This window comes from Strigops habroptila, chromosome 1, assembly GCF_004027225.2.
Source record: "Strigops habroptila isolate Jane chromosome 1, bStrHab1.2.pri, whole genome shotgun sequence".
Classification (NCBI taxonomy): Eukaryota; Metazoa; Chordata; class Aves; order Psittaciformes; family Psittacidae; genus Strigops; species Strigops habroptila.
In genome coordinates this window covers 32,124,551-32,143,609 of record NC_044277.2, presented here as the reverse complement: position 1 = coordinate 32,143,609, position 19,059 = coordinate 32,124,551, and the positions used below count along the sequence as shown (strand labels likewise).

Below are 19,059 nucleotides of genomic sequence, written 5' to 3'. Positions count from 1 at the left end.
AATCTGAGTGAAAATGCACCCCACTGAAGTTAGTGCAATAACTCCCACAGGATTCAAGGAACATATGCTTTCCTCTAAAGAATTCAGAATTAATGTTAAAGTTACTATCCATAGTAGCTTAAGACTTAAAATTAAGTTTCATCACAGCATTATGTTTGTTATTTTCAAATAGACCATGCAGTAAAATGATTAAAACTGATTTTGTTTTGAACCTAAGGCAGTTCTTTGTACTAAAGCAAACAGTCTTATATAAATACCTTTGGTATTCGTTGGATCCTATTCCTAAACACAATGTTCATATTTCAGCTATAATAAGCACAGCATCTCAAAGATGTGTGAGGCACCAGTCTTGCAAGTGTCCAGTTCAGTTTCTTAAGTGAGATTGGTAGAGTCAGCTAAATTGATCATGGAAAGCTGTGTGGTGCACATTCAGTGCCATTTGGAATGATTGGCAGCTACCATCTAGTGTGGACAGAAACTATACTACCACATGCATATAATTCCAGCTCTCCCTAGAAATCACAGTTTGTTCAGGTCAAGCTGAGAGCACTGGTCACATAAGCCAATGACATGGCAATGAGCACAATGAAGGAACTGGCTACTAAACCATTTAGTACTCCTTCCTGACAGCTCCACACACTTCACATAAACCCACCACATGCAGCATGGCATACAGAAACTTACCCTGAATTAAGGTTATGAAAATATATAAGCACTGGTTTCTTATTTAACCATTGTACAGTGAACACCAGTGCCCAGGGGCGGACAACTGAGCTGCACTGTTAAGAAGCAGGTGCTGCCCAGTGACTTGAAGCCAACACTAAGTGCCCAGGCCCAGGCTGGGGCAGTGCCAGGCCAGGGCTCAGGATAAGGAAGAAGTTCTTTACTGTGAAAGTAGTGAAGCACTGGCACAGGTTGCCCAAAGAAGTTGTGAATGCTCCACCCCTGTAAGCATTCAAGGTCAGGTTGGATGGGGTGTTAACCAACCTGGTCTAGTGGGAGGTGTCCCAGGCAGTTGGAACTAGGTGATCTTAAGGTCCTTTCCAACCTTAACCATTCTATGATTCTATGATCTCCAGCATCAAATACCACACAAGCCAGATACTGGCTCCAGGAGGCTGCTATGACAGCAAGGGAGAGCAGGGACACAAGGAATTCCAGGCCGTGGCAGTGGACTCACGCCCAAGCAAAATCAAAATTGTGATATGGGGTGTCTGCTACCACATCAATCCTCCTTCCACCTGTCTTCTCACGCGGCGCCACCAACTCAAGGCTCAGAACAAAGCAGGCTGCTCACGACATGGGATCGCAACCAGAGTTGTGGTAGTTTCTATTAAAAAGTAAAGGCCATAGCATCCGTGGACTTGGACACAAACATGTTAAAAATAAAACTGAGCTGTCTAAAAAAGCTACTCTGAAAAAGAAATCGCTGCAGAAAAGACACCAGTTAAACCCCCTTCAGAGCTCCCCTTACAAGGTCTTCCCAACTAGAGGCTTGCTAGGCACTGCTATCTGAACACAGACAGCTAATTAACAAGGAGGAACTGCTCTGTGTTATTAGCTGCAAGATATTAATTTTACAGTTATCTTGATCTCGGGTCCTTCCACAGTCTTCTGACAGTTTCTGTTTGTTGGGCACTGCCACTTTCCCAGGCTTCAAGGTCTCTAAACAGGGTCATTTGTTTGTGCAGTGCCTAACACAAAGGCGCCCTTATCTTCCACCAAACCTCAGGCACTCATGTAATGAAAACCCATTACAATACTGCTTTTAAGGTGGTCAACAGTTCTCACAGCATATTATGACAGCACACCTTACTTAAAACTCACTCAGAACTTTAATTAAAACTATTTAGCTTCTGTAGAAAAGAGAATAAACAAGAAGATACAATTCTTTAACCTGCTTATGACCTGAAAGACCAATGGAGTGTAACAAAAATACCTACAAGGAAACATTTTTCCTTTTGATTTCTTTCTCCCTTTTCCTCCACACGCTATCTTCTGATTCATATTTCTTACTGTACTTTTATCTTGTCCCTCTCTGTCCCTGCAAATTTTTTTTCCTCAGAGAGTCAACACTTAAAGAAGAGTTTCATGTTGAGCATTACCAAGATAAAACCTGAAGGGAGGGGAAAAAAAAAAAAAAAAGAAAAGGCCTGGCTCTGAGAGCTCAATTCTGAACCCATAATACTGGCTTTTTTAGAAAGTATCTGGTACCCGAAGGATTGTATGTAAACAAATACCTTTCCTTCTGCTTCCAGTGTTACATGTTTACTTTACGGGACTGATACACTTAAGAACACACACTGACACTGGGTATTAGAAGGTAAGTTTAGTTCAGACTCTGAAAATTAATTCCAAAAACCATTACAGTTTATACTATTGTAAGTATTGATGAAGGCAAAGTTAATATAATACACTAAATAGCTCCTCTAATGAGAACTTAAGTGACTTTCATACCAGGAAAGAAGTACTCTAATATAATTCCAGTTCATATTGAACAGCAGAGGGATATCTTCTTTGAATGAAACACATGACAGCAATGAAAAGGAAGTTCAGAATCCCTGCACTGAGAATCAGCTGATATACTCAAAAGAAGTTTCTATTTGACTTCTGGTTGAGTGGACATTTGGGGCTTTTTAACATCTTCCAAAAGGCTCTTCCAAATGTACATCTTCTAGAACTTGAACCATTTTACAGGTGCTTGAAAAAACATAGGAAAGAACTTATTAAAAAATTCTGGACAACAGCTTTTCCTTTTAGACACCAAGACCCAAAACCCGTCCATAGAGCAAACCAGACCGCTTTTGGCAAAAATGGGTTAAAGATGAATTTGAACTGATTACTGTCTATAATAATGACTTAAAAAAAAAAAAAAAAGCTTTTAATATTTTAAAGGGTAAAATGTTGAACATACTTCTGAAATTCATCATTCTGGGATTTTTATATTTGTGCCTTAATATTTTGTATTACATGTAACTAGTAGAACTATAATAAACAATCAAGACTGTTAAGCTGCATTATCATTTTTATTCATTACAAATTTATAGTCTGTTTTGGATACAGATCTGTGTCGCAGAGGCTGGTAGCTATTTCCCTGATACAGCAGCTTTCTATATGTCACCCAACTTTGTAACCTGGTATCTTTTGAAAAATGCTATTGTATCTAGAACACCTCAGTAAAAATGCCTCAAAACCCTAACGAGTCAGGAAAGCAATGTAAATGCAGGTTCAGAGAAGCACTATTTACCTCAGATTTTTCTTTGTACACCTGACTGCCATTTTAGATAAAGGAAGACTACACAGCTTATTAAGAAGGACTTTTAAACATAAAAAGACATCGGGAATATAAGGCAAAACAGTGGTTGGTCTTGTTGACGACTGTGTGGACATCTGTCACAGGTCAAACTACCAGCCAAACTTGTCATGACTAGCAGGGAGCTATGAAGAGGAGTATGGTCTGGTTTCATTTGGCTGAGCAAAAATTTTGGGAATAAACAATGCAGGAAGAACAGCATACAACCCAAAGCTGCACTGAAAAGGAAGGTATCTGTCTGAGAAACAGGTTTTCTAGCTCTTTAGGATGGAAACCTGGACATTCAGTGTTTTTTGGGGTGAGAAAAGGTTTATGTAGAGCATTCTTCCACTAATGGAATGGAACTCTAGAGTGAGCACGCATTGCTGCTAACATCTGCCAAGTCTGAAACACAGAAGGTTTTACAGGCCAGTGTGCCCAAGTGAGGTTATGCCACATGGGCAGAACCACCTTTGTACTACACATTAGAGAAATGAAAAAATGCACTCCTCCTAGGCTTTTCTGTCTAGTAGTGATCGTTAGGAAACAGACAAGACTGCTTGTCTTCACATTCATCTAAGACATTGCAGGAGTGCTACTGTTGGAAGAATTAATATATTATTATGCCATGGTTTAACCCCAGCCAGAACCAAGTACCATGCAGCTGCTCGCTTGCTCCCCTCCCCCTCAAGTCGGATGGGAAGGAGAACTGGAAAAAGGTAAAACACATGGGTTGAGATAAGAACAGTTTAATAATTGAAATAAAGTAAAACATAACACTAATAATACTAATTGTAATGAAAAGGGAGATAACAATAAGAGAAAAAGAAAAAAAAAAACCCAAGTGAGGGACAATTGCTCACCACCACTGACTGAGATGCCCAGCCCGGCCCCAAGCAGCCATCAGCCCTCCCTGGCCAACTCCCCCCCAGTTCCCAAGTTCATACTGAGCATGACACTATATGGTATGGAACATCCCATTGGCCAGTTTGGGTTAGCTGTCCCAGCTGTGTCCCCTCTCAACCTCCTGTGCTCCTCCAGCCTTCTCACTGGCAGGGCAAGAGAAGCTGAAAAGACCTTGATCAGGGTCAGCACTACTTAGCAACCACTAAAAACATCGCTGTGTTATCAACATTATTCTCATACTACATCCAAATAACAGCACCGTACCAGCTACTAGGAAGAAAATTAACTCTATCCAAGCCAAAACCAGGACATATTAATACATTAGTTTGGTAAAAAAAGCAATACTGGTCCTCAAGTTGCAGTGGGACAGAAGCAAGTTCTTTCATCCTGAAACTGTATCAACCCACTCAGCCTAGAATTTAGCAACTGTTCGACCTGGAAGTTTCTTCCTCAATGCTCTTTTAGAATCTATTACAGATGATCTGGCTCTCAGTCAGTGCTACAGACTGCCAGTATGACAGTCCCTTAGTTCACATAATGCCATGGCCTTGCTCCTACTCCTTGATACTAAAGGCAATTGTGAACACTCAAGGGATGGAAAGGGTTGTATCATCCTTACTGGCCAACACTCAGAAATGAAGTTAATACAGTCTTTATGCCTGATGTTGCCTGACTAGGTGTCAGGTCTCTGCCTCTGACTCACTGCCAGTACTGTAGCGCAAATCCTAGTAAAGAGTGGAAACCTGAATCTGCAATCTTGCTATTCATACAGTCCAGGGGACTGCTTCAGAGAAATTCTCAGTTGAAAAACCTTAGGAATAGCCCATGGTCACAGCTGCACTACAACTGATGCCTTCTGTAGCTGCACTTTCAAAACATCTTTTCAAGAAATAAACCTTGTTTTCATGGACTGTTCCGAAAGAAGCAATTTGAACTCTGTCCTTCACCTAAAATCGAAGGGAAGGAACAGCAAACAACATCTTGGAGACATATCGCTTCTTAAAGGGGAAGCACAGACATCGTGCCTTGTAACCTCAGTTTCAGGGTCTCAGACTACAGCTTTTTGACAGCTTTATATGGACTCATGGTGGCGACTCTCCTGCTCCACACATCCCACAACCTCAGTTTTGTCATAACTAGGGCTTACTATGCACTGACAGGACATGAATGGAATCCAGTAATTCCTTAAAGTTAACTATTACTGATGTGCTTTGCTAATATGGTATGCTGTCATGTACTGCCTTCCATATATTTATAGAAGTAATTGAGTATATGTTACTCACTAGTTACTTAGGTGACCAGTGCTCAGAAGGCTTCCCTAACAGTATGCTAAATTCTTGATGTCTGTGTCTTGACTACTTTTCACCATAAGCTATCCATGTATGCAAGCTTTTCCACTTACACAGTTTTCAGTCTATTCTGTATTCTTTATGACTGTGAAAAAAAGGATAGTCACACCAGTGACCACACTAAATCAGGAATCAGTTGTCCAGCTCTAAGTGTAATGTGACATCTCCCTTCTAAAATAGCATGAAGATTTTCTTTCATGCACATTTCTTGGCTCTTTTTTTGGTCCACAGCATATTTCCGGAAAAGCCTGCCTGAGGAAACAAACTAAAACCAGCAACAGAGAAACTGCTACAGAAATTTATTGGAAGGCATTAAAAATTAAATAGCTTCTTAAAGAGCTCTCAGACTTAATAATAAAACCTATTAAATTCGTAACAATTCCATTTCAGACAACTTTGCTTGGTTGCTGGTTAGGAGTTAAAAGTGAAAATGACATTTTTTCCCCCCATTACTAATACCCATTAACACTTCTCCCATCTCAAACACTTGACAGGACTGGGGGGGCGGAGGGAAGGGCAGAGATGACCACCATGGTTTAAAGTGGTGGTCATAAGATCCAGATGAATTCAGGCTGCAGGAGAGGCATGCTTCAAAAAGAGAGTCCTCATACAGAACTCTTTCGATAGATACTGCCCTGGCAACCAAATCTGCAGCCTCTAAGCACAAAAGCCTCAACCATTATTCCTATACTGTTCATACCACAGTCTCTCAGATAAACAGACGACATCCTAAGATGCTCAATGTCAAATGTGAAACTTCAGTGCGCCTCAGATGCTACACAAGAAATCAACACAGTATGTGTAACTGAAGCATGTTTATGGGAAAATATTAATCTTCACCTCACATTCCCCAAATCATTCTCTATATATGCTCCCTAGTTTTATTTTCCAAACAGGTTTAAAGGCATAATGCAGCAGCTCTCGAGTGAAAGCAGAAATGTATGAGAATGGAAATTTACTTTTACAGTATATTATGGAACACATACAAACATCTCTGCTCAAATAAATGGGAGCTCTACGTTTCATATGTGTAATGCCACTAAAGTCAATGGAGTTACACATGTGAAACTGAAAAGTGAGCAAATATTCACTAAACATATTTACACCCTTGCACTTTTGAGTCTTTTGTCAACAATAAGAGCTCACATACTGTAATACATTTTTGTTTCTGAAAATTCAGCAATGAACAAATATACTTTGTGATAACATACCTTGAAGTTGCAATTTCCACTTTGGTTCTTGCCATGGCAGCTGCTCGCTGTGCACCCTCTATTGCTCTATCCACCTTTTCTCTAGTTTTTGTGTTTCGTATTGGTATAAGTTGCTTTCTTATTCCACGGACTAAAACATTATTTTTGTATTTTCCCTCTTCTTTGGTGCCATCTGGAAACATGGTACATCCATATCCATGCCTCCTGTTATTTAGCCATTCTCCTTCGTATTTCATACCATTTGAACGCTCACTAATACCAAAACCACTGCGCTTGTCATTCTTCCATTCACCCATATAGGTTTCTGTAGTGGTGGCATCAACATGGTCTTCCATAGGGGAATAATCACAGTCACCATCTCCAAAACTAATTGTAGAGTTGGCATCACTAGAACTAATTCTGCTCATAGCAGCATCACTCCTGACAGAGCTCCGTTTGCTAGATATCGATGACCTAGATTCAGATTTTCTAAGTTTTATACTACCAAGAAGGGATCCTCTTCTGAATAAGCCTCCTTTTTTCTTAATGCCCATTGCCTCTGCATCACTGTGGAAATTGAGCACAAAACCTCCTCTTGTTCCAGCTGGACTGTCTGAAGTGGCATCATGCAGAACAGTGCCGTTGCTCTGCTCACTTCGAAGTGAAGCAAGAGATGTTCGGAGGGGTGAACGGATCACAGTTGCCATGCCATAGGGTACACTCTGACGTACACCATAGCCATGTCGCATCCCTCCTGTCCATTGCCCCTGGTATGTACCTTTTAAAGTAATAAGGAGAAATTAAATTTAGGAAGCTGTAGAAGACCTCGCACTCTACATCCAGTACGCTACAGGCAATGCTATGTTGTCAGCTCTGGTTTTGCTACAAAGAAATGCAGAAAAATCACAGCACATGACACAGTAGATAAACCACTTCTGTTATTTTTCTTATAAGTTATTTTTCTGCCTAACAAATCCTCATTTTCCCAGCTGAAGTAATTTATTTTGGTAACTAAGATACAGTAGCTATCATCACAACCATTTTTTTAATAGATCTGTCCAGCGGGGGGGGAGGGGGGGGGGAGGGATCAAGATAACTTCTAAAGCAGGACTCCCTCACTACTTTTTAAGGTTTTTTAAGGTGTCAGATGAGGCAGTCAGCAGAAGCAGAACTATATTATATATGGTCAGCTGGAGAGGAAGACATGATGGAGGAGAGGGAGGGAGCAGGACACTCATGGCTCTTGCCTCCAGCTGCTCACAGAAAGAGCAAGGAGGAGTAGCAAAAGTCCTGCTATTCTGGGTTTAAGGTGACTACAGCCCTCTCCTTGTCATGACATATTTCACAATGCACTAAATTGCCTTGTCTTGAGATGGGCCTCTGGATTCACTGCTATAAACCTCTACTGTAAAATTAAATAGTTTAAAGGTTTTGCATGTACTTGAGTGGAAGAACAAAACCTTGGTACATCTTACTCTTTACGAACTCTTTATATCAACACTTTTTGGTATCCCCAGTCTCATAAAAATGGCTCTGTATTCTGCATCATGTTGTGACAGAAAGAACAGAAATAAGAATCCTTCAGCACTTTTTTTCCCTTTCATTTGTTTTGCAGTATGTAAGAAACAGCATATTGCACAGCATTCTGTTGCACATTTCAGTGTCGCAATCATAACTATTTTGTAAATGACCAATACAAAGAACAACATGGTATTTGATATGAGAAGTCATGATATTGATGCAAAGCTGCATTTGAACCAAAATCCAGCATTATCAGATTACTACTGCAGACTTGTATTCATAGAATCACAGAGTGGTTTGGGTTGGAAGGGATCTTAATCTCATTCTAACTCCCCTGCCATGGGCAGGGACACCTTCCACTAGACCAGGCCTTCCACTAGACAAAGCCTCATCCAACCTGGCCTTGAACACTCTTGAAAGGCATTTTCATTTTGACAGGATACATACTCTACCTGGTCTTCAAAAGCCGTTTGTACCAGAGGTGCCAAAGAAAGGTGCCAGGAACCCCACAAATACAAGACAATTTGCTTTCTAAGGTCATTTCACTCTAATTCCCATTAAACTGCTTTAAGCTTCTCAAAATGAAGTCTCTCACTCACCTAGTGCTTCTGCCCTTTTTTTTTATTTAATTAAAAAAAAAAAAAAGCTATTTTGAGTCTGGATATTCTTACAAAGGGATGAATAAGCATCTTCAAAATATCTTTCTTTGATTTTGATCTGCTTTAATTAGAGCACCTATTAAAAACTATTCTTCAGAGAACTAAATATCAAATGTCAAATTCAATGCTTGACTTCATTTTTGTGAAAATATTTGTAAAATACCTGCAGTTTCAGATTTAGGTCAAAGCTTCATTTGCTTTGAAATTTGATCTCCTTTGTATAAGCATACTATTTTAGTCATGTACATGCCAATTATCTATCAATTACTGCTTTACTATATTACCTCTTCTGCTAAGTTACATTTCAATGTTAACATGCAATTAAATTTGCCAAGTCCGCTTTCTTTATTACATCAAACTAGATAGGTTCCACAACATAACTATTTTGTGTTAGTAGAAAATTCTACCAAGTGGAAGGGTGTTTTTTTATAACAGATGGCTGCTCACACAAACAAACAACTTAGTTTCTTTCTCATTCTCTGTCTCCTGGATACCTACTGCTGCGCTGGTTATAAGGGTGCTGAATCTAGAAACATGATTATTTAAAAAACCCCTCAGCATATGGAGAAGAACAAATAGGAACACAAGCACAAAGCACTGGTATGACGTATTCTGTAAATACTGCAAAAGTACAGCCACATTGTGTTATTTTTCTTTATTACATAGACATTTCCCAGAAATGTATTAATATTTTATGAGCATAAATGACTACATTTTGTCCATAATTATATCTGATATCCCCCTAGTACTGCAATGATATGCTGGAGCTAAGAATTTGACCACATATACTTACAGCTACATACAACAATCTGTCTAACATTCTGCACCAGTTAATTTAATTTAAAAATAATGAATCTAATTCTAATTTTGATTATACCACAAAATCACATTAGAGTAGCAACTCATAATTACGGCTCTCCATGTTGCTATTTGAATGTCAGACTCAAAGCAGAATCCACTTATTTCAGTATGGAATTTTATAAAAGTACAAAAGGGCAGCCTTTTTTCTTACTAATATTTGGGTTTAATTAATAAAAATGGAAAACTCAAAACCAATTAATTCATTTAAGACTCGCATTTTTCACTACTCTGTAGAAAGAAGTGGAAGTCGTCACTGCTGCCCATAAGGGCATTTAAACAAGGACAATTGATGTGCCGCTATTTACTTGTCTGATTTTCCTTTCTACTGAGGAAATAAAATCGATGCCAGCTTCTTTTAAAGTGAAAATAGTCAATGAGGAAATGTAAGGTTCATACTGAATTGGTCCTTAGAAAGTACCCAAGATATTTAGTCAGAATTTTGTGCAGTCTTGCAGGTAACAACTCTCTCTTCTGTCATTACAAATCCATTAAGGGAAAGGCTTCTGACACTAGTGTGCTAGAAAGCAGACTCATTTTCCTTGACTGTTCAACCTTCATTTTAAAGGAAAATTATAGAGGGCAGTGTCCAGAACACAGACACAAGAGACTTACACAGTAATTTGACTGATGATTATCAGACTCAACTGTAATACCTTCTCTGACAAAAAGAAATTTTAGGACACTTTACATGAACAAGGTAGGTTTGTTAATATTACAATATAATTAACTACTACAGCAAATGACATATAACATGATTAAAATAAGCTTTTCCAATATATGAGGATACAAACATATGCAATATTTACCTATCTATATAGATATAAATACGGATATCAACAAGCACACCATATCCTGCTTCACCTTATACTGTAGCTGATTGTTCAGAGCAGTTCTTGTAAGGGTTACCTGTGAAATTTTAATTAACACTGTAATCACCAAGCTAATTTAAAATTGTATTTTACCATAAAACAATAGCATTGTTCAGCATTCATTTTCCAAAAGCTAAATTTGGTGCCCTTTTTAACTGAAGAAACGCTCAGGCACAACTTCTACTGATCATCCATCTGGTGTTCAATTGCTTCCCTTGAAAAGGAGTTCATATCTTGAGCCTGGGAACTATTAGAAAGTATATGTTTTTCCTTTTGTTTCTGTTGGCAAGTTGCTGTAAGGTATAATTTCATAACCTGTCTCCTCAGTTACACTGTGCCATCCTTCCCAAAAACCCCTCGGTATAATTTACAGCTGTAAATGTCATTGCCTACTTGTGGCTAAAATTTAAAACTACGCCGTGAAAAAACTGAGAGGCTGAGGACCTACTGAACTACTCCACTTGCTCTTATAATTTACTTACACCTTCTGTGGTTTAACAAACTCATTGTTAGACCAATATTTTTGTGTGCTTTTCAGACTCAAATATTAAATAAGCATACAGCTAGAAAGACTACTTAGAAACCAACAAACATACGTACTGTTGATGACTGTTGCTTAGAATGCATTTGCCACTGACTTCCCACTGTGACATGGCAGTGCGCAACCTTACAGCAAGATGTCCATTATTCCTATTGTTGGCAAGACCATAAACTGCCAAGTAATTTACACATACTGAAATTTCAAATTAGGCCTTATTCCCTGCATAAAATATGCTCCGGTAGGCTTGCAGATTCACACAGGTTCAACAAAATCCAGTTTAGAGGCAGCACAAAAGTCCAGATTGCCACAGGGAACAACCTGACAAGTGACCTGAAGGCCCAGCATAATCACATGCAATGAGTGGAGGATCATGGTTTATAATTCACAGTGTTTTCCTCAGAGATTTGATTGGGTGACAATTTTAAGCATTTAAACACAGCATGACATATATTACTCATGTTGTGCAAAGTGCTGTGTGCAGAAACACTGAGGAACACTGTCAATGATTGTATTCCTTTTTCCTCTCTCAACTACATCTCCTAATGTCACCAATACATTTTAAAACACCACATAGGGGAGAAAAAACAACAACAAAGAAAAGCAGCAGAGGTGCATGGATTTTAGCAAGTCTGAAAACAAAATGGCAATTGGCATCATCTAAACAGTTATTTCCCTATGCTGGTATTCTCAAGTCATAATAAGGGGAGAGCTTTCCTGCAAATATTTCACAGTATTTTAAAAACACGTATGTAAATCTGGTTTCCTTGTAAAAACACTTCATACACTCTACTGGTGTACAAATACGGCTATTGTTAACCTGAGCATGAAAACAAAAACACATCTGCAAACATCTACGACGTGCTGCTTTGTTTCATTCATAAGTACTTTCATTAAAATCAATGAGACTTCACACCCTCTGTTCACATGAACTGCAACACGTGAAAGACTGGGGCCATGGTAACAGGGTTCAGTTCACAGGACTAAATATCTCACAGTGTAAACTGCATGCTTCATTTGCTGCTTCAGACAAAGGATTTCTTGTGGGTTCTAAGTCTAAAATTCGGCGAATTTATCTCCAAATATCAATATTATTGAGATTTTTAAAATTCCACAAGAAGCCTAAAGAAAAAGACAAAAGGAACTTCAGTTTGAGAAAATCACTCCCGGAAGATTTACTGGAATGGCAATTTACTTTTCTGTAAAGAAAAAAAAAAAAAAAAGATTCAGCTATTCTTCAGCTTGTAATTTAGTAGACAAAACAAATATAAGAAAACCTGAAAAGTCTATTGTGTGGTGAAAGTGAAACTAAAATTCGGATCTCTTTCATGCTTTGTTTTGGTTTTTGTTTGTTTTTCAATCCCCAAACACACATCTCTGCTGTCTCTCACCATCAGAACTTTACACACCAAGGAACAATTTTCAGACAACTACAAATAGGTGTAAACCAGGGGATTAAAAAGTACAAAACCCACAGTACATTTCATTTCCTGAAGGAGATGAATCGTACACAACCACCTACGTTTCGTATTTTGGAAAAAAAAAAAAAAAAAAAAAAGACCCCAACTGTAAATGTCTCTTCCTCTGCTTATACAGAAATACCTATTCTCTGACGTGATCCTGAAAGTTTGGCCGTAAATCTCTTAACAAAATTCCTTGAAGGAACCATCAACGTCATCAATCAAGAGATCTGATACATGGGTTAGTCCTTGAGTTGCATCATGTGAACATTATCTCCGATTTTGGTAAATTCTATTTACTGCACATTACCTAAGCATGTTGCCCAAAGCTGAAGTGAGCAGCATTTCTGTAAAAAAAAAACCACCTTAAAACTCTCTAGACCTAAAACTGGGAGCAGTTGTTCCCGTTAAAATGGCATAAACCAAGCTGAAGAACAACTCTGCAGAAGTTGCAGGTGGCACTTCCACTGATGCCAATGACATAACAGTAGCAAAGGATGAATTACAGAAATACCAGGCTTATTTGTCCTGCAGAACGTGATACAGGGGAGTTACAATAACTGTAACTGCCCGCTCAAATAAGCTCCAGCGCTAAGTGTCCTTAGGGAACCCTGACTCCTTGGCTGCTCCCAACTGGAGGGGGAGGGCAGGCTGCCCAGTCCTGCGCACCGGGAGCTCAGCCCTCCCAACACTTGCTGTGAAGGGTGTGAAGAGGCAGGCCTGTGCGATTAATTTCACAATGCTTCTTGCACATGGAGCAGCGTGCCTAAAACTGTACCATAACTTGATAAAACATGAGTTATTGCATGAGGGTGGACTCAGGTTTCACTGATTTTACACAAGCTGTGCATCCACTTCACTTACCTTCACCGTCCTGTTTACAGGTATTGAGCGTATAAAGCTACCCCTGCCAGGAAAGTAACACGGCACAAGGGCTCGCTTAGTAAGTTCTTGCCGTTTCAACAAGAAAGGGGTGCAAAAGCAGGCAGGGAGGGAAAGAGGGAGGTGGCCAGCTTGCTCCCCGGCTCTCCCGCAGACAGGCACTGCCGCCCCGGGTCTGGCTATCGCGGGCAGGAAGCCCGGCGGCCGCCCCAGCAGGGCGAAAGGAAAGCTGTCGGCAGGCGGTCCTAATGCGGATTGCTACCAGCTGGCCGGGAGAAAGCGACCAGCCCGTACGTCCCGGCGCGGCCGCTCCAGGGCAGCCCCTCGCGGAGCGGGTCGGGGCGGGCGCCGGGCACCTGTGGCGCTCCGCGGCCGCCGGCAGGGCCTCTGGGGCGGCGAGGTGAGGTGAGGCGAGTCCGCTGCGGAACGGGCTGCCCGCGGGTAGCGGTGCCCGACCAGGGGACTGAGAAGAGATCCCGCCGCTGCTGAGGGGGGACCGGGGTGAAGGCGGCGGCCCGGTGGGGGGAAGGGCCCTGCCCGCGGCGCGCGCGCTCACGCAGGCGCGCCCCCTTCCCTTCACGTCCCCTCCCACCGCCCCCCGGCGCCGCCACCGCGCGCGGGGCGCCCCCCGCCGGCGCCCACCTCCGTCCCCGTAGGTCTCGACGCCGTATCCGTCCTGCAGCCCGTTGCTCCAGGTGCCCTCGTAGCGGGCCGGCGTGCTGAGGCTCTGTCGCACCCCGTAGCGCCCCTTGAAGCCGTGGGACCACTCACCGCGGTACATCCACCTGCCCTTCGTCTCCACGCCCAGCCCGTGGCGCTTGCCCTGTGCCCAGTAGCCCAGGTAGGTGTTGCCGCTGGGCCAGGTGTAGCCGCCCGCCACCTCGAAGCCGTGGGACCAGGAGCCGGCGTACTCGCCCTGCCCCTTGGGCCCGGTGCAGATGCCATGCCCGTGGGCTTTCCCGTCCTCCCAGCCGCCGCAGTAGGTGCCGCCATCGTCGAAGTCGAACCGGCCGCCCGTCATCCAGGGCAGCGGGGCGAGCGCGGCGCCGCCGCCACCTCCCGCCCGCCTTTCCCTTCCCTGCCTGCCCTGTCCTGCCTTCCCTTCCTTCCCGCCCGCCGACCGACCGACCGACCGACCGACCTCCCCGCCGCTCCCCGCGACTGCGAGCGCTCCGCCGGCCACCCGCCCGCGCCCAGCCCAGCCGCAGCCCCGCGGCGGCGAGCGGTGCCCGCCCCCCGCTCCTCCCCGCCCGCCGCTCCGCTCCGCTCCGCTCCCCGCCCGGCACCGCCCCCGCCCGGCCGGGCCACCGCGACGGGGCAGGTGCGCGCCCCAGGGGCTGGCCGCGCTGCTAAGGGTGGCGTGCGCTCGTCCCCTGGGAGCTATGGGGCGAGGGCGGCTGCCTCGGGGGCAGCTCTGCCTCTGCCCGCCCCTCCCGGGGAAAGGTGCCCCCCCTCCTCCGGGACTCTTGGGGCGGGGCAAGGCCGGGGGGCTTGCAAGACCCGGGCGCCGACTACCCTGCCTGGCTTTACGCGCCCCTTGCCCGTCCCTCGGGTTCCCGAGCAGGCTCCTGCCGCACCTGTTGGAGCGTGCAACAAGTAGGCAAAAAGTGCCTTCAAGTGGTGCCGCTGATGTTTGATTTTATTCCTTATTTTTACTTCCTCTGAGCTTTAAGACTAGTTTTATGCTGAACAGCATGGCCGAGCTGTGCTTTGTCCCTATTCCAAACCACATACAGAGCCCACAGTCCTGACGGGGCAAAGAGGCAGCAGTTCCACAGGGCACAAGGCACGTGAGTGGCATCGACAAGGCCTTCCAAGGACATCGCTGATGGGAACTTGGTGAGGAATCTCCCATTATGCCTTCAGCCCCTGTGGCCCATCGGTGACTGAATGGTTCTAAATCCTGCCAAGCACTCCGTTGCCAGATATTTGATAATCAGATAAAAATATAAGGGCAAATGACGCAAGAAACATGGAAGCGTAGAAACAGCAGAGAAAGTAGCGGAGAAGGGATTGGAAGCTGTTGACACATGGCTTTTTGTTCTTTCACAGCTACAGACCAGGACTGGAAGAAAATCTGAAAGAAAATGTTCCTCTTCAATGGGGATTCTGTTAAAAGCATGAATCATACTTATTAATCAGGGGAGTGGTACTGTCTGAACACAAATAATTTGGAAAAGTGGGGAAATTGCAATGGCTATGTTAGTAGCAGTGAGTAAAACCAGAAACTTGATTGAAAATTAAAGTTTTGAACACAAACTATTAGAAGTTGAAATGGTTAAGCTTCAGACATTTGTGCCAAATTCAGCCCGGTTATAAGCAATTTTGACTTAAACCTAAACGGAATTAAAATGTTGCACATGCTGAATGTACCCGTTTAACTTGGATAAGTTTCCAAGCTTTGTGCTTCCCAAGACACTGCTCTGTGTACATTTTTATGCCACACTCACATAGTTCAGTGCCAAACTACCTCTGCCCTTTCCAGGAGGGAGTTGAGCACCACAAGTGATACATGCCCCTTTGGCTCCTCTCTCATCAGACGAAGCGCGTGCTACAAAGCCTTGCTTCTGTTCCCAGAAGGAGCTTAGGGATCTCTAGATCTGCTTGAATATGCGTAGGTAGAACGTGCACCCATTTGGAGACACACACATACAAAGAGAAAAAGACAAGATGGAAGACTAGTGCCTTGTCCCTGAGAAGATGGAGAAGCTTTCAATGCCCCTTTGTGCCCTGGGAGTTTTGTTCTATATTTTTGTAGTGTAGAAAACCAGACAATGTAGCACAGACATTATGCAGTTTTTTGTGTGTCCCTGAGCAAGGCTATACAGCCTGCTGAAGTTAAGGACTGAGACCTTCATTGCAGTGTGAGCCTTTGTGGAAAGCCATTATCGAGCATGGTGGCGAAGTCTGAACAGGTTGCAGGAGGTGGGATTGATGAAGAAGACATGGTTCGGTATCCTCCGAGTATTTCTTGAGCTCATCAGGTTTTATCCCTCACACATCTTGCATTTCTTAGTCAAGAAAAAGATTTGGAACAGTAGTGGTGATGGCATGTGTGCTTTGAGGAGCATACTATTTTCACTCTATCAAGCTCTCCTTTCTGTTTTCTTTCCTCTGGCACAAGGTAAAGCCCTGTCATGTTTTAACAGAATTTCAGACAAGTGAAATGGTTTATATGGGTGCGGGGAACTACCTGTTGGAAGCCAGCATACCTATAGCTGATGAGTATGCAATAAAACTAGTAATTGAAGGGATAAATTTTGATAGATAGGAGAAGTGCTTTGCAGAGAACTCTTAGCATCAGTCAGCCAGGTCTTGATGATGTAAGAACCCCGAAGTGTCTCATTGCTGATGAGGTGGTAGATTTTTTATTTTTATCATTTTTACTGACAGATGTTGCACTGACAAGCCTCAACTTTAGTTCATGCCACTTTGTGTTTGCTTCTGGCCGGGGGTAGGTGTAATGATCATATATATGCACTGTGCAGCATGTATGTCTTAAATACCTTAGATCCAGAGATTTTTGTTTCCTTGGATGCTTCCACCCAGTACCAAGTTAAAAATTGTTCTAAACTTCCATAGATGCAGGAAATAAGCAGTTATAGATAGATAAACAAATTTACCTGTTTTGTCCAAAATAAATGTAATTGCTTCTACTATTTTTTTAACCTACCTTACTGGAGTTCCTTTCTGAAGTCTTTGGTACATGTAACATTCAGAAAGTACAAGGTCCAGGTGCAGTTCATTTGCCATTTACCATAAAGTGTGATTTTTATTGTATATTGGCCAAGTAGAGAAAGTTTACCTTGACTAGTTCTCTTTCTGTGTAAGTCATCACAGCACTAGGTCTGATGACACTGTGTATGCAAAAACTGTGCTGCAAGGTTATATTAAAAAGGGTCCTTGGTGCAAGAATGGTAGATGCAACAGGTGAAGATATTAAACTCCAGAGATTTAATATTAACTAGATACAAAATTGCTGAGTTTATTATAGATATCTGATGCATGAATAAAAATTAGGAACATTTATTCTTACCCTTAAAAGCCTGATTCAGCAGGGAATTACTTTAAGTACTTTAGTAATCCCATTTACTTCAGTGGGACTACCACCCAAATTATATAGGTGGAAGAGAGATACAAAATCAGATTTATCCCTAGCAAGTTTTTCCTAAATGGTGATGATATGAATCCTGCAACTGGTGCAGTTCAAGTCTTTCTTCCTCAGGGAAGGTGGATACAGTTTGTTGCTTTCCTCATTGCAGCAAAATCATAATTGTTTGAAGATGGCTTCTCATGTTTTGCGGGCAATATCTTCTGTTAGACCGCGTGACTGTCACTATTGCTGTTGTCAGGACTTTTTCCGGTTATGTTATGTGTTTGTTAAAGTCTGATTTGAAAACCAAACCACATTATTTGGCTAATATTGTGCTATTTTAAAGTAGCATAATTCTGTGTGACTCCCAGATTACACTGTTCTTTTACTCTGGTGCCAGGAATCAGCAGTGTGATGATTCCTTCCCCCTCCTGACAAGAAGAAGATGATGTGTAACAACTCGCCTTCATTGTGTGATTTGCTGTTGTCCTAATCCTTTCTCACGGAATATTTATTTAACTAGTTGCTTCCCACTTTGTGTTAGTGAAGTTGAGTTTCACTCAGCAGGTTTTCAACAGCACACTTTTTTTCTCCCCTCGTAAGATTACTTCCATGGGGTTAAGTTAATTTTGAATTTTAATCCCATATTGCAATTCCTCCTTGGTTTCTAACAGTTTGCACATTTGCAATGAAGTAACTGAACTCTTCCAAGATGAAAGTTATTAATGAAGGTATTGAATGTTAAGGGATTTGGTACAGATTTAGCATTTGATACATCTTTCAGGCTTAAGACTTAATAACCATTGCTTAGTAACTGTAAAGAATGTGTACTCTTTTACCACAGCTTTGGCTAGATCACGTTTAACAAACATCAGCAACTTTGCTGAAGTTAGAATACATAATATCTCTCTCAGTAAAGGCTGAAACAAAAAAGCGTTTAGCATTTTGGTTTATCTTAGTGCTGCATCAGAAAGCTTTCCCTCCCCCCTGAGCACTGGCACAGTCCTTCCCTTCACCACCACCCTCCTCTTCTGGGGCTGAGTTGTTTCCTTTTCTGTTCCTTCCTAACTAGGTCTCATTCTGTCTTTTGGCCTTTCTGGTTTTGCCCCATGTGCTTGCACTCTTCCCTAATAGTCTTCCTTTAGTAATCTGACCTATTTTCTACTTGCGTATACTTTCTTCTAGTGTTTCAGGATCATTGAAGAGGTCTCAATTTAGTCACGTTTGTCTCGTGATACTCTTTTTTTTTTTTTTCCTTCATATGGGGGTAATTTGTGTTTATGCCCTTCACATAATTTCTTTAAGAAAATAGACTACTCGTTTTGGAGTTTATAATAAAATAAAACCTAGCAGAGTGTAAATCTAAGTTTGTGGGTTTTACAAGGCAGTCTTGGCTGACACTGGCTTGAGATATTCTCATGCCCCCAGCTCTCCATCCT

The 19,059-nt window shown here is 42.2% G+C and overlaps 1 protein-coding gene across 3 annotated transcripts in view; it reads right to left on the bottom strand.

Annotated features, from left to right (window-relative positions):
- The window catches only part of JPH1 (junctophilin 1), an 85,840-nt gene extending 70,941 nt beyond the window's left edge, over positions 1–14,899 (bottom strand). For all 3 annotated transcript variants that reach the window (XM_030482748.1, XM_030482764.1, XM_030482756.1), the window contains exons 1-2: positions 14,170–14,899; positions 6,759–7,515 (exon numbers count right to left, since the gene is read on the bottom strand). In XM_030482748.1, the coding sequence (XP_030338608.1) occupies positions 6,759–7,515; positions 14,170–14,548 (1,136 nt within the window). In that variant the 5' untranslated portion in view covers positions 14,549–14,899. The remainder of the gene's footprint in view (positions 1–6,758; positions 7,516–14,169) is intronic.
- Between the last annotated feature and the right edge of the window lie 4,160 nt (positions 14,900–19,059).